This window comes from Cervus elaphus, chromosome 9, assembly GCF_910594005.1.
Source record: "Cervus elaphus chromosome 9, mCerEla1.1, whole genome shotgun sequence".
NCBI lineage: Eukaryota > Metazoa > Chordata > Mammalia > Artiodactyla > Cervidae > Cervus > Cervus elaphus.
In genome coordinates, this window is record NC_057823.1 from 27,971,085 (window position 1) to 27,986,698 (window position 15,614).

The 15,614-nt window shown below is 42.9% G+C and overlaps 1 protein-coding gene and 1 non-coding gene across 2 annotated transcripts in view; both read left to right on the top strand.

Moving 5' to 3' along the window:
- Positions 1-7,529, top strand: part of FBN2 (fibrillin 2) — a 219,287-nt gene extending 211,758 nt beyond the window's left edge. Inside the window, exons 63-65 of the mRNA XM_043912195.1 lie at positions 967-1,198; positions 3,364-3,535; positions 5,616-7,529. Of these exons, the coding sequence (XP_043768130.1) occupies positions 967-1,198; positions 3,364-3,535; positions 5,616-5,990 (779 nt within the window). The 3' untranslated portion in view covers positions 5,991-7,529. The remainder of the gene's footprint in view (positions 1-966; positions 1,199-3,363; positions 3,536-5,615) is intronic.
- Positions 7,530-14,068: 6,539 nt separating this feature from the next.
- TRNAW-CCA lies at positions 14,069-14,140 on the top strand. The gene has a single exon. It is a non-coding gene; the product is annotated as a tRNA-Trp (tRNA).
- Positions 14,141-15,614: the final 1,474 nt, after the last annotated feature.

Consider the following 15,614-nt stretch of genomic DNA (forward strand, 5'->3'; position numbering starts at 1 on the left):
AGAGCAAAATTGTCATCTCCAAAGTTAAAAGCACAGTCAAACTTTGATTTTGTAAAAATGGTAAGAGTAGCTGAAAGTATTAACCTGAAATGCTCTTGCTGTCAGGCATTTGTGGTGTAGCGTCCGTCATTAAACTAGTAAAACCCACGTCAGCTGATGGCTTGGCACAAACCCACATCAGAAGGCAAAGTATGTACACCATAGGTTCTCAAGTGCTTAAAAGTGTATGAGGCTATTGGCTCAATAGGTTCAACTAATGTTTACTTCAGTTATTTTCGTTTAGAATATTTAGATTTTTTTTTATATACTTTTCTCTCCACGTATATAATGAATGCTTGGTACATTGCTAGGAGAATGGATAAAAAGTGCAGATATAAATTGAGGCTTTTTAAACATTGAAATATAATTCACATACCATAAAGTTCACCTTTTAAAATGTCCAGTTCAGTGGTTTTTAAGTATATTCTTAGAGCAGTGTACAAGCATCAGCAACACAACATCTTCACCCTGAAAAGAAGCTCAGTACCCCTTGGAAGTCATGCTCTGTTTCTCCCCCCCCACAGCCCCTGGCAACTAGTCATCTACTTTCTGCCCTTGTGAGTCTGTCTGAGGCAGAGACTTTTGAGGTAACCTTCTGAAAAGTGAATAGAAGAGTTACTCAGGAGTCAGACTGCAAATATCTGTGCCCAAAGGCTGCCAGGGTATTCAGAAAAACCTAGTACAAATAGAGTATAAAAGCGTGGGGGAGCTTTTGTTTAAGCCATAATTTTAGGGGAATTTGTCGGGTCTTGTTTTTGTTTTTTTTTAATTTCATACGCTTTGCAAATCAAACATCAATGTAAACATTTAAAAATATGGGTCTAAAGCGACTTCCCCTGTAAAATCATAGATATCTGATACTGGAGCTCTTCTTTGCCCAACTTCCCTCCCCTCCACTTGTAAAAGTCTCTTGCTTTATGTTCTTAGATGAGAATGAATGCTCCAATCCCAATGCCTGTGGCTCCGCTTCCTGCTACAACACCCTGGGGAGCTACAAGTGCGCCTGCCCCTCTGGGTTCTCCTTCGACCAGTTCTCCAGTGCCTGCCACGATGTGAATGAGTGCTCATCTTCCAAGAACCCGTGCAATTACGGCTGCTCCAACACAGAAGGGGGCTACCTCTGCGGCTGCCCACCTGGGTACTACAGAGTGGGACAGGGGTAAGGCCCTCCACCTCCCCACACACGGGAAAGTGAGCGGGGTCCAGTGCCTGGCCGCCTGGCACTTGGGGAAGGTAAATGGTGATTAAAAGTTGACTAGGGAAAAGCATTGATCAGAGCATTTAGGTGTGGAAGGAAGAAGCTCCAGGAAGGCGTGTGGATTCCCTGCTTTGTGGTGAGCATAGAACTCGAACTTGTATACGGGTATCATTCTCTGGCCTTTTAAAATGGCCTGAATAGCACTGTTTATAATAACCAGGACATGGAAGCAACCTAGATGCCCATCAGTAGACGAATGGATAAGGAAGCTGTGGTACATATACACCATGGAATATTACTCAGCCATTAAAAAGAATTCATTTGAATCAGTTCTAATGAGATGGATGAAACTGGAGCCCATTAGACAGAGTGAAGTAAGCCAGGAAGATAAAGACCAATACAGTATACTAACGCATATACATGGAATTTAGAAAGATGGTAACGATAACCCTATATGCAAAACAGAAAAAGAGACACAGATGTACAGAACAGACTTTTGGACTCTGTGGGAGACGGCGAGGGTGGGATGTTTCGAGAGAACAGTATCGAAACATGTATATTATCTAGGGTGAAATAGATCACCAGCCCAGGCTGGATGCATGAGACAAGTGCTCGGGCCTGGTGCACTGGGAAGACTCAGAGGAATTGGGTGGAGAGGGAGGTGGGAGGGGGGATCGGGATGGGGAATACATGTAAATCCATGGCTGATTCATGTTAATGCATGACAGAAACCACTACAATATTGTAAAGTAATTAGCCTCCAACTAATAAAAATAAATGGAAAAAAAAAGAAATTAAAAAAAAAAAATGGCCTGAATAAATCCCTTAAGGCCAGAGACAACAGATGTTTAAAAATACTGTGGCTCCTGTGTTAATCACAGACACCTGGGCTAAGAGATACAAATGGAAATGGCTTCGCCCAGATTCTTACATGAATTTTGGCAGGTACTAGCCCTGTGCTCAGAGAAGGCAATGGCACCCCACTCCAATACTCTTGCCTGGAAAATCCCATGGACGGAGGAGCCTGGTGGGCTGCAGTCCATGATGTCACTAAGAGTCAGACACGACTGAGCGACTTCGCTTTTCACTTTTCACTTTCATGCATTGGAGAAGGAAATGGCAACCCACTCCAGTGTTCTTGCCTGGAGAATCCCGTGGACGGAGGAGCCTGGTGGGCTGCAGTCCATGGGGTCGCTAAGAGTCGGACATGACTGAGCGACTTCACTTTCACGCATTGGAGAAGGAAATGGCAGCCCACTCCAGTGTTCTTGCCTGGAGAATCCCACGGACAGAGGAGCCTGGCGGGGTGCAGTCCATGGGGTCGCAAAGAGTGGAACACGACCGAGTGACGAAGCACAGCCCCGTGCTCCATGAGGAAGGAGCTGTCCCTCTCTTCGCTCATCTGGCCTTTTGCTGCACAGAGAGGACTTGCCAGGTTGGAGTGACACTGTCTCTTCAAGGCTGGGTCCCCTCAGTTAGTCCCACTTTCCCACGTGCAGCCGTCTCAAGTCCTGTCAGCTGAGGTGCTGGCCACCTGCCTCCTTCCTTCAAGGAAGCCAGTGCTCCACAGCATAGAAGATGGGAATTCAGGAGTCATCTTCCTCAGAGGGAACAGTGTGTGAGTCAGACACTGAGGGTTGTGGACTAATATGTCCACAGTGGGTACATAATAATGCTTGAAGCAGAAATCTTGGTGTAGACAAGGGTCATTTAGCGTCAGCTCGCTGACTCTTTCACTAATCAAAATAGGAGTTCAGCAGTGTCAGTTGGTAAGCAGCAAATGTAGGCTTCAGGCTTTGGAATCAACAGAACTTCTAACACTCTCTGAAAATTCATACTTGACTTTTACCATCTCGATTTAACTACACAGAGTGCTTCAGTCTAATCAGGATTGAAAATTGAGGAAACCTGGGGCTCACTCTTGGAAGAATTTTGCTGTTTAAAATAAAGGAGACTCTCATGCATTAAGTGCTGAAGAAAAGTTACCAAGGCTATTAGGTTTTTATGTTTATGATCTTATGGTTTGCTTTGTGGGTTTCTTATTTGGGAAAAACCTCTGCTCTACCTCTGGAAAACAATCGAGTTATGATGAAGTCTGACATCAATTTGCATCTCGTTGCAAATAGCCACTGCGTCTCAGGAATGGGATTTAACAAAGGGCAGTACCTATCGATGGATACAGAGGTCGATGAAGAGAATGCTCTGTCCCCGGAAGCGTGCTATGAGTGCAAAATCAACGGCTACTCTAAGAAGGACAACAGACAGAAGAGAAGTGTTCATGAATCCAAACACATTGCTGTGAGTAACTTCACTTTATTTTGTCACCAGATTTTTTCCATATGGAGTCATGTATACTATTGCAGTAAACTTTTATGTAGATTTCAGCCTCAGTGGAGCTAAACCTCCACCTCGTGAAATTCATCAGTTTAGTTAATGGACAAACTATGGCAGAGACAAGTAAGTTAAAATTAGTGGTGTTTTTAACTCAGAACTGGAGAAGGCAATGACACCCGACTCCAGTACTCTTGCCTGGAAAATCCCATGGACGGAGGAGCCTAGAAGGCTGGTCCATGGGGTCACTGAGGGTCAGACATGACTAAGAGACTTCCCTTTCACTTTTCACTTTCATGCATTGGAGAAGGCAATGGCAACCCACTCCAGTGTTCTTGCCTGGAGAATCCCAGGGACGGGGGAGCCTGGTGGGCTGCCGTCTATGGGGTCGCACAGAGTCGGACACAACTGAAGCGACTTAGTAGTTAACAGAAAGGACCGGGGGACTTTAAGATTCATGGTTTCAGATCACATGTTGGCATTTTTGACTTGTGCCAGGAGGTAATAAGATGTCCTTCTAGGAAATAACTACTTTGAAATGATTCAAAAAATGAATTTATTGTGAATCTGTGCAGTTCTGTTATATACATATGTAGTATACTGGGCTGATCTTAATTTTCTGTAGGTAAGCCAACCATGTGTCACATTTTGTGACATTTATAAGACAGATGTTCCTTCCATAAAAGTTTTATCTCCAAATAACTTGTATTTTGTAAGGAGCTGAAAATCTGAATTGCCTGCTGCTGCTATTTCTTTCTGTTCGTGGTATTTAGCAGAGTGGTTAAATGGGTGGGCCACAGATTCTTGGTTTTGAATTTATTCCCTGACCCTCTGTACTTACTACCCATGTTACACAGAGCATATTTTCTTAGCCTCTCTCTACCTCAATTTCTTCACCTGTTAAAATGGAAATAAAAATATTTACCTCCAAAGGCTGGCAAGAAGATTAATGGAGCGATTACTGTGAAGCTTCTGAAACGGTGCCTGGCATAAATATTGACGCATGTTCCCCAAATAATACCCAGTATCTGAAGGTGCTTTCCCCCAGAGATCAGGGAGACCATCCTCGTCATTTAGTGTCACTGCAGAATTCCCCATCAAAACACCTTGTCAGCAACTAACTGGCTGTGTGCATTGGGCAACTTGCTTCAGTTTTCTGGGCCTCAGAAGTGTATAAGATGAGACTTCTCTAGCCACAAAATCTCTGGTTCTGTTTTATAATAGTACATAGGCCAGCATTACATTTACCTTAAATAGATTAAGGTACCTAGCTGATGTTTAAATATGGCAGCTGAGCTATTCATTAAGTAAGCCAAACTACAGATCCAGAAATTCTGCTTGTAAAACCCTCCTGTTGTGGTTCTAGGGGGCTGCATGCTGAAGGGGGCACCTTGGTACCACAGTCCCCAAGTTCTTGGCAGGCACCCACTCAAAGCATTGATTTTTTTTTTGCCCCTGTCTTACTGAAATAAGCGTTCTTAAACCTCCCATACGTCTGACCGAGGGAGACTTCGTTTATCTGGGCCCTGCCCCATTGGCTTTTAACCAAAGCTGGTTCAAACCTGAACCCTGATGACTCTGGAGTTCCCCCCCCCCCCCCCCGCACTGACAGCTCCCCGCAAACACACTCACACGTGGTTTGTGGCCAGAAAATCTACCTGGGCTTTCAGAGTGAAGATCCCTCTAAGCACAGTTAAAACAACTGCACTTCTCGTTCAACTCTGACAACAAAAAAATGACCATCTATTCCTAAGTTGTCTCTTGTTTATTATTAATAAGCATGATATTTCATAAACCCCCCAAAAAACTTGAAATATGAGTGCTCCCCTTCAGCTCAGCCCTGTAACTTTACCTGGATAAGGTGCGGGAACAGTCGTAAAGATTTACAGGGCACACTTGGTGGAAGTGACCTTTTCTCCCAGCCGAGGGTAAGTTACAGGCAGAGACAGTATGTCACTGTGGCTGCACCCCCTGATGGCCGGCTCCTGCAAATCCTCGGTTTGTGCTGTCAAAGCTCTTCCCACATGGTTTCCTGCTCTTCTTCCAGGTTAAACAGATCAGCCTGGAGAGCGTCGACATGGACAGCCCGGTGATGATGAAGTTTAACGTCTCTGGCCTTGGTGCGAAGGAGCACATTGTAGAATTCATGCCCGCCATCGAGCCGCTCAACAACCACATCCGCTATGTCATCTCGCAGGGGAATGACGATGGTGTCTTCCGCATTCACCAAAGGAATGGGCTCAGCTACTTGCACACAGCCAAGAGGAAGCTCGTGCCTGGCATGTACACACTGGAAATCACTAGCGTCCCTCTCTACAAGAAAAAGGAGCTTAAGAAACTGGAAGACAGCAATGAGGATGACTACCTCCTAGGGGAGCTGGGGGAGGCTCTCAAAATGAGGCTGCAGATTCAACTCTATTAACCCCTTGCAGACTTGGTTCCAGGCTCAAATCCCTGCACAGCCAGCCTTTAGAAGCCTCTGAGAAATCAATGACTAGTTTTAAAGAGGAAAGGAAAAAAAGACTTTTGTTTCTTTCCTCCCTGTCTCAGACTTCAGAATGTTGACCCTCACAGGGAGGGATAATGTAGACTCTGGTGTGGCCAAAGATTTGAGTACAAAGGCAACCGTGGTTACTGTATTTTTATATAACTTCACTTTAAAGTATATTAAAAAACTAAATATTCAAGAGATCAGCATATGGCACTAAATGCACAAAAATAATGTGAGCTTTTTTTTTTTTTCCTGTTAGCAGTCTGTAACACTTTGGGTATTTTGCTATAGTTGCTAATTAAAAAAATATAGATGTTTATTTATTTTTAATGCAGTAATATATGGAGAAATGAACAAACTATGTAAACAAAAAGGGAAACTCACTTGTTTTTCTTTAGATTTATAAATTTGAGCTATTTCTTTTAGAGGTGCTTTTTTTTAAAAAAAAAAAAAAAAAATTCAGTAGATCCAAGAGATGTTTCCTTTGGTTTTCTGCCAGTCGTCCAACTGGTACACATCTGATTATTTTAAAGGAAGCCTCACAGAGCTGAATAGGCAGTAATCAATGTGTCATTAGATCCTTTATAAAGGAGATCAAAGCCAGAGCAGCTCACTGTGATGATACTCCACATCAGCAGACACACCAGGCAACAGAGGATGAAGCACAACCACTGTAGCAAAATACCTTGACTGCTTGTGAGACCAGTAGCGTTGCAGGCCAGACTGTACTGTATTTCCTTCTCATAACCTCAAGGAAGCACATGTGCTACCCACAACACCTCATTCTTACCCAGGGCATGCTGCATACTTGTGGTACTGTAGGCAGCTGAAGAACTGCCGTTCCTTCGGCAAGGAACACCTGGCATTCTGTAGTGTTTGGTGCTGTCTTAGATTAATGGTGCATTTATTACATTCAAGCTATTTCAGGATTGCCATATGTGCAAACAAACCATGCAGTACAGCCAAGGAATATATGTTGTTTTTTTTTTTTTAATCCATTTTTTTTTTTTTTAGAATTTTCATTAATACTGTAGTTATACACCATATGTCTCGTTTTATCATAGCCTATTGTGTATGAAAGATGTTTGTACAATGAATTGATGTTTAGTTTGCTTTTAGTCATTTAAAGAGATATTGTACTAGGACGTGCTAGTAAGCGTACGTCCCCGTATTCTTCTCAACCCGGGAACCTGTCCCTGGAGCAGTGAGCAAACCTCATCTGTGAAACGGCCAAAGCACCTGCAGGCTCTGGGTTGTTCCTCTCACACCTGAGCTGACCAAAGATTAGTCACCGGTCATACCCAGTTCGGGACTTTGTTTTGTTTCCTGATAACTAAGACAAAACAAACAGTGTAAATTTGTAATCAAGTGTTTGTGAGGAAAAACTTACGGCTTTTGGTTTTGTTTGTTTTTCGTAGGTCTGTGTATCAAATATGACACTTTTCTTGCAATAAAGCTTATTTTGGGGTAGCTTTGTGGCTGAGAGTTCTGTGAGACCACGACCCCTGTTGTGTTTGTGGGAGGGGCTGGGGGCTCTGCTTAGAGGGACCTGTATGAAAGTATCAGAAGGAGAGCCAGGCACATGTTTTACAAGAGAACAAGGGACTGCTGTCAAGTCTGTGACACAAAACAAGCGGGAGTGTTCAGCTGACAGTTCACGAGTTGAGGCGATATTCAAACAGAAGGACACAGTCACGGCAGTTAATTGTTCACCTCTGTGTGGACACTAAGCTGCCCAGGACTCATCATCCTAGAGACCCCAGACTCTCTTGACTTCATCCTCACCTGTGCTTTTGACTGCCATCGTGTTAAAGCACCCAAGATGAAGTGAAACATCAGAAGAGTCTCCCTTCTTAGGGTTTTTCTGAACTTGAGTTTTTAAGCAAAAGTATACAGCAGGCATACCTCAGGCCAAATGGTACCTTCACCCCAAATAACCCAGAGCTTTCTCTGTCTTGCAGTCTTGCATACTGTCCTCAGTGGACAAGTGTCTAGATAGGAGAAGTCATTTGGCTCTCGTCCGATAGCACAGCTGAAATGAGCACAGATAGTTCCCCGAAGTTAATTCAATACAAAGTTTGAGAATGTGTGTGCTGAAATTCTTCATCTGAGGAATAAGAAAACAAGGAAATACTATGACTGATTTTAATGCTGTTCTTAGCCAACCAGAAATTAAGCTGCATGGAATAAGGGAAGTATTTGCCTTGGGGCATCCTTTAAAACTTAACATGCATCTTCAGTTTTATCTGGCATCTGTTACTAGTACAGCGTGAACGCTGTAATATGAAATTACCTGGAACCAAGTTTGACTCTGGATGTTGAGCAACAACGGCACTCTTAATTTAGCTTTAACTTGCTCTTGAGGAAGTTCCAAGATGCACACCAATGGGAGCTTCTCACAAAAGAGGGGGTAAAAAAAAAAAAAAAAAAAAAAAGACCATTGGATGCTTTACACAGAGGATTGTACTAGAAGGAAATGATTACCTAAAGATGATCCTTCTGGGAAGAACCTTTTGGGGCACCTCTGATAGCTTTATTGCAGCTCTCTGATTCTGAGCACTGATTCTAGCTATGATTAGTTTGTGCCTCTCTGGTAACTAAATCCTAATGATATATCCTGTACCATTTTGTCTTTCTCATTAACTGTCTCCTCAGAAATTACCTTGGCTAAGTTACAGAAAACTTCACACAAGACCAATAATGTAAGCCCAAACATATTAAACCAAATCCAGCAAGTACATGTAATAGTAATACAATAAGCAATAATTTGGTCTTCACTTGACATAAATTCCTTTTCCACTAGCATTTAGATTTGGAGCTTTTAAAACCTTAGTCCACATTAGTACTTTTTGACTTTGTTCCTTACTTGTAGTAGATGAAATTTGGTTACATTTGCACATGAACTTTGAAAATAACTTAGAGTAATATATGAGGATTTACTCTATATTCTAACATCTGCCCTTTTTCATTATCTTGGGACATCAAACAGGATAATTCATACAATCTGTGTCATCTGAGGTTTTATTTTTGCCTTCTTGGTTCAAGAGTAAATGCTGAGGGTGGAAGGTGGGGAACACAAAGTTTACAGAGCATCCGTCTATTTGAGACCTACAGACTTTTGATTCATATCCTTGATGCTTCAAGAGAAATGAGTTAATTTATATGTTAAACCGAACCATGAGGAATTGCCAATATTGGGCCATGTTTGACCTACAAAATGGTAATTTCATATGGTTTGATAAATAGTTTAGAAGTACTCATGTTTCTCAAGAATAGGCTGGAAATCTGAAAACTTCCTTTCTCTTTGAAAGAATCAGGTCTGTTCACTCCTTTCCATGCTGCTCCTAATTTACAATAGTCCACAAGAGAATGTACATAATTTATTCAAACACCCACTTTCTTCCATGCTCCAAAGACTTTGGAAAGAATCACACGTCTTTGGGACCCTGAGGGCATTACTGGAGTCTGTTTAAAGACAGAGACAAATCCATTGGGAAAAGTTAAATATAGCCCAATGTTTTTTCTTTTTTAAAAAAAGAGGGAAACTTTAGAAATCCCTACTTCTAAAGAGACTGGAAAGATGGTGATTCATTAACACCACACAGGAAGTGAAGGTGACATCTGTTCTGCAATCTCAGCCAGCCTGCCTTTGATATCTAGCTTATGGTTCTATTTTATTTTTTTTAGTATGATTGCTTTCTCAAATAAATACAAAGTCATGGTTTTCTTGCTTAATAAGAAGTATGTGTTTCTGACCTTAGTTCTCTTTGAAAATCTATTTGATGTACAGAGCAGGAGTTCTGAAGCATAATGAACAGCGTACTAAATTCAGCATTTCAGCCACTAAGGCAGTATCACTTTGCAGGTAAAAAGATCTTCAGATCAGGCAGACCTGAGTTTATCAAGTGGGAAATGGGACAAGCTCACTGACTCTCTTGGATATGTCCCCTCTGAGATCCTGTCCACCCCACTTTTGGATGGACGGAAGGGTAGAAGTCTCCTGGGTGTCCTGGTGTGACATGCAAGGCATTTTTGTTCGGTCATGAATGTCCAATTCGTTGTAAACAAAAGATAAAAGAAAAGACTCACTCCAACCAGCAACATCACATCCCTGAGCTTTGGTTTCTTTCCTGAAATGATATTCCCCTGCAGAGTATCTGAGAGGATGGAGTGAGATAGTACAAGGCAGTGCTGCCGGTGGAGAGCTCAGCACACAGCAAGCACTTGGTAGCTATCACCTGCTCTTCCTCTTCCTCCTCCCACTGTTCCTACAATGCACCCCCATATTCACACAAATCTCCTTCCTAAGTGTGGCCCTGAAGTTGCAACCTTCCCCCTGAATTGTATGGGATAAGTGATCTGTACCCCTTGGGTATCCTTAGAAGTCCTGGCGTGGTCATGAGCGTTTATAATCTCCACCCTGCCCTTCACTTATCGGAGTCATTGGCTACAGCCCTTGAAGTTCAAGCCACCAACAGCTAGAGCCCTCTTACCTACAGATGCCTAGGAAACCAAATGTGAAGGAGAACACAGACAGACACTGATAATCCTTTCTGGAATGATATAGTGTCATGGAAAGTCAGAGCTGGAAAGGCCTTTGGAAACCCACTCATGTGCATGTGTGAGGAAACTCAGGTCCAGAGTCGTAACTGAGCTAATTCACTGCTAGTTTCCACCGAAGTGAGACCAGAACCCTGAGTGCACAGTTGGAGTCTGGTGCTATTCATATTTCCACTCCATGGTAAGCCTACTTGGATCTCTTTTAAACCCTGAGGATGTAGGCCAGTTCCCATGGTTTTGGCTCCCATTGAATCCAAAAGTGTTTTCCAAGCACGACTCAAGCACTGCTTTTTGTTTTGTCTACCCCACCCTCTGTGCAACTGCTCCCAACCTCCTGTAGACCAGAGGTTTGGATACGTACTGGAATGCCAAGATACCGGCTGCCACAGAACAAACCCCACCTAAATCATACACTGCTTTAAAGGCATACTAGAGCTCTGACTTTCAAAGGGTTAAATGTTTTATTTAAACCAGACCTTCAAAACTTCAAAAAAGAAAATAAATACACATTTGTTTTACGAAGAACGCTTAGGGAAAGCACGCTAGTTGCTTGTATTGCTTAATTGTCATTTTTTTCCCTTTTCCTGTGAGACTAAAAAAGATATTACTAGGTTAAGCTGGCTTACATTTGAAGGAGCCAAGAACCAACAGCTCACATTAGTCACCCCCGTTAGGGCTGCAGATTAAATGTCAGGATGTAGTGTAGACATTTTCCAAAGGAAAACAGGAAAATGCTTTACATGACTTTTTAGAGCAAACCATAGGGAGAGTTAGCGTTAGTAGCCTTCCCCAGACAACTACTGCTACATGTGTGAGTTCCTTTAATGAAATAGCAGTGGAGGCTGTGAATGGCTAATTCCTGGAAAATGTGTCAAAAAAGCAGCCCCTTGGCCTGTGCAAGCTGCCTAGGTTTCTGCTCTTGCATTTACCACCTTCCTTTCACCTATTGGACCCCAGGACCCCTGTACTGAGGGAACGCATTCATGCTGTGGTGAAATTAGAGCCTCAGGCCTATGCATGCATGTGTAAGTCACTTCAGCTGTGCTCAACAACTTGCGATCCTATGGACTGTAGCCCGCCAGGCTCCTCTGTCCATGGGATTCTCCAGACAAGAATACTGGAGTGGGTTGCCAGGCCCTCTTCCAGGGGATCTTCCCGACCATGGATCTCTTGGGTCTCCTGCATTGGCAGGTGGGTTCTTTACCAGTAGCACCACTGGGAAACCCCCTCAGGCCTGTGCATTCATGGATAATAGGCCTGAGGCTGGCTCCTAAGACCCATGGTCATGTATCAGCACCTGGGAACTCAACCTAGATGAATCTGTATCTTAATAGTTCTAGTAACTCACATGTCAGGAGCAGAAAATATTCAGTGAGTAAGTGAAAGGAGTGAGAGGATTCTGAGCCTCCCCATAGGATCTGCCACCTTGGGTAGCGGTGGGCTACCAACAAACACCATGGACCTCCCAGGAGGAGCTGGGCCTCATCTAAGGAGTGGGTTGTTTCACAGTAACGATCACTGGAAATCCTCTGAACAGATTTCTGTGGGTCACTCTGGCAGTATCTTCTCATCTCTCTTCTCATGCTGCTTTTTTGCACCTTTGTAGGGTGCCTCATAGGTCTTACCCAAGATAAGAGCATATATATATATTGAAGGCTCTTGGGAGGACTGACTATAATTTGGATTTGTCACACTGATGCCACCCATCCAAACCTGAACTGAACTTGCTGTTTCTTCTCTAGTGCTGTGGGTAGGAGGAGAGGCCCAGTAACTTCTCCTCTTAGAGGGAGATTACACAGTTCTTATTTTTGAAACAAACTGATGCCAGTAAATTTGGAAAACTCAGCAGTGGCCACAAGACTGGAAAAGGTCAGTTTTCATTCCAATCCCAAAGAAAGGCAATGCCAAAGAATGTTCAAACTATCGCACAATTGCATTCATCTCACATGCTAGTAATGTTCAAAATTCTCCAAGCCAGGCTTCAACAATACGTAAACCATGAACTTCCAGATGTTCAAGCTGATTTAGAAAAGGCAGAGGAACCAGAGATCAAATTGCCAACATCTGCTGGATCATTGAAAAAGCAAGAGAGTTCCAGAAAAACATCTATTTCTGCTTTATTGACTATGCCAAAGCCTTTGACTGTGTGGATCACAACAAACTATGGAAAATTCTGAAAGAGATGGGAATACCAGACCACCTGACCTGCCTCTTGAGAAATCTGTATGCAGGTCAGGAAGCAACAGTTAGAACAGTTAGAACTGGAACAACAGACTGGTTCCAAATAGGAAAAGGAGTCTGTCAAGGCTGTATATTGTCACCCTGCTTATTTAACTTATATGCAGAGTACATCATGAGAAATGCTGGGCTGGATGAAGCAAAAGCTGGAATCAAGATTGCCGGGAGAAATATCAATAACCTCAGATATGCAGATGATACCACCTTTATGGCAGAGCAGAGAAGAATTAAAGAGCCTCTTGATGGAAGTGAAAGAGGAGAGTGAAAAAGTTGGCTTAAAGCTCAACATTTAGAAAACTAAGATCATGGCATCCAGTCCCGTCACTTCATGGCAGTGAAGTGAAATAGACAGGGAAACAGTGGAAACAGTGGCAGATTTTATTTTGGGGGGCTCCAAAATCACTGCAGATGGTGACTGCAGCCACAAAATTAAAAGACACTTGCTCCTTGGAAGGAAAGTTATGACCAACCTAGTGAGTGATAGTTACTCAGTCATGCCTGACTCTTTGCAACCCCATGGACTATAGCCTGCCAGGCTCCTCTGTTCATGGAATTCTCCAGGCAAGATTACTGGAGTGGGCTGCCATTTCCTTCTCCAGACCAACCTAGATCGCATATTAAAAAGCAGAGACATTACTTTGCCAACAAAGTCCGTCTAGTCAAGGCTATCGTTTTTGCAGTAGTCATGTATGGATTTGAGAGTTGGACTATAAAGAAAGCTGAGCATCAAAGAATTGATGCCTTTGAACTGTGGTGTTGGAGAAGACTCTTGAGAGTCCCTTGGCCTGCAAGGAGATCCAACCTGTCCATCCTAAAGGCGATCAGTCCAGGGTGTTCATTGGAAGGACTGATGTTGAAGCTGAAACTCCAATACTTTGGCCACCTGATGTGAAGAACTGACTCATTGGAAAAGACCTGCAATCTAGATCCTGGGAGCTATTACTTTCTATCTTCTTTCTAAGCCAAATTCTTCAGTTTTCCCAAAGTTCTCTGAGCTCTCCTTTCAACCAGTTAGTTTAATTGTCAGAGTAAGTTGTTGCTTGCACTTTAAGAATGCTAATATTTACACTACTGTTAGGATTATTATGAGCTTCCCCAGTAGCTCAGCAGGTAAAGAATCTACCTGCAATGCAGGAGACCCTGGTTCAATTCCTGGGTCAGGAAAATCTGCTGGAGAATGTTTAGGCTACCCACTCCAGTATTCTTGGGCTTCCCTGGTGGCTCAGCTGGTAAAGAATCTGCCTCCAATGCAGAAGACCCAGGTTCAATCCCTGGGTTGGGAAGATCCCCTGGAGAAGGGAAAGGCTACCCAGTCCAGTATTCTGGCCTGGAGAATTCCATGGACTGTATCATCCAGGGGGTCACAAAAAGTCAGACATAACTGAGCGACTTTCACTTTGGGGTTATTATAAGGATTAAAATAAAGTGTGGGACTCTCCAAGCACAGGACCTAGAATGTACGGCATACAATTTACCAACAACTGCTTCAATGATGTCAAGAAGAAGGAACCCTTTTCCTCAGTCTCACCCCTGGTGCCCTCTCTGATCATGAATATCTAAGTCAACTCGGATCTGCCATTCACCAGAGCTTTGCCACTTTTATTCATTATATCTTGCTTCCTCTCCATTCCTTTAGTTTGGTCAGGGTGAAGTTGGGTTGGGCGCACTGGACTCTGTCCCAGGAGAGGTAAACCACAGCCAGGCCTTTTTATTTCCGAAGCATATGTTGGAGAAAGGTGAGGTCTCCTCTGCCCAGGAGGTAGATTTTTACATTTCAGAAAGGACCAAGGAAAACTGCAATAAGAACCATTAACCATCCCTAAGGATTATGTCCAACAGCCCCAAGAAGGGTGAAAATAGCCCAGCTAAGTAAAAGAGATAAACCAAATGCCATAGTTTTATGTCAGCCACTCTAATTGTTTCTTTCCAAGCTGTCATCCTTTGCTTTTCCTGTAATATTCTGCTAAACTGCAGGAGTGCATGCACGTGAAGCTTTGTGTAGGATAAATAATTACACAAGATGTTTTTGAAGGAGTAAATGCACTTGGCCTAACAAAACTAATTCACATCTTAAAAGACCATCTTCTCCATATACCAGTTATGTCAGCTAACTATTCCTCCAGCAACCTAGCAATTTAATTCTTCACCCTGGGTCTGCTTGGCCATCCTACATGCAAATGGTTTTCAGAATAGGAAAAAAAAAATGCTTTCTGGTGTCTGTTCTAAATTTGTTTTGATCTACTTTATGTTTCTAACTTTGTCCTTGTATTTGTTTTACAGCAAAAACTAAATAGAGGAAAGATATCAACCATGTCCCCAAAGGTTTCTATATCTGTAAGTTCCCTTTTCCTGTTAATCATAAAAGCAATTCTGTTTTATAGCATAGATTTTGTCCATAAACTATAAACATCCACTTTCCTCACTTCTTCAAGTCTCTTTTGAGGGCTAATGAATGAAGGGAAAGCCAGTGACATGCAAGCGTCTCTCCAAGGTGCTCCTAATACTAGCAGTCAATTCTGCTTCAAGGAATCTAGTTGCCCAGTTACTTGATCTTTTGCAAAAGAGGAAACAAATTGTGTTGGAATCAGAAAAAGCCGGGATGAGGAGTTGTGTTTCCAAGCCCTGGCCCTGATTCTATCCAACAGCTTCACCTGACAAATCCTCAAACAAATCATGTCTCCTGTGTGACCTGTGAGCCTGAATGAGAGGCAACCCCAAGTGTGAGCTCCCATTTTCTAAACTGAGACTATTAAAATG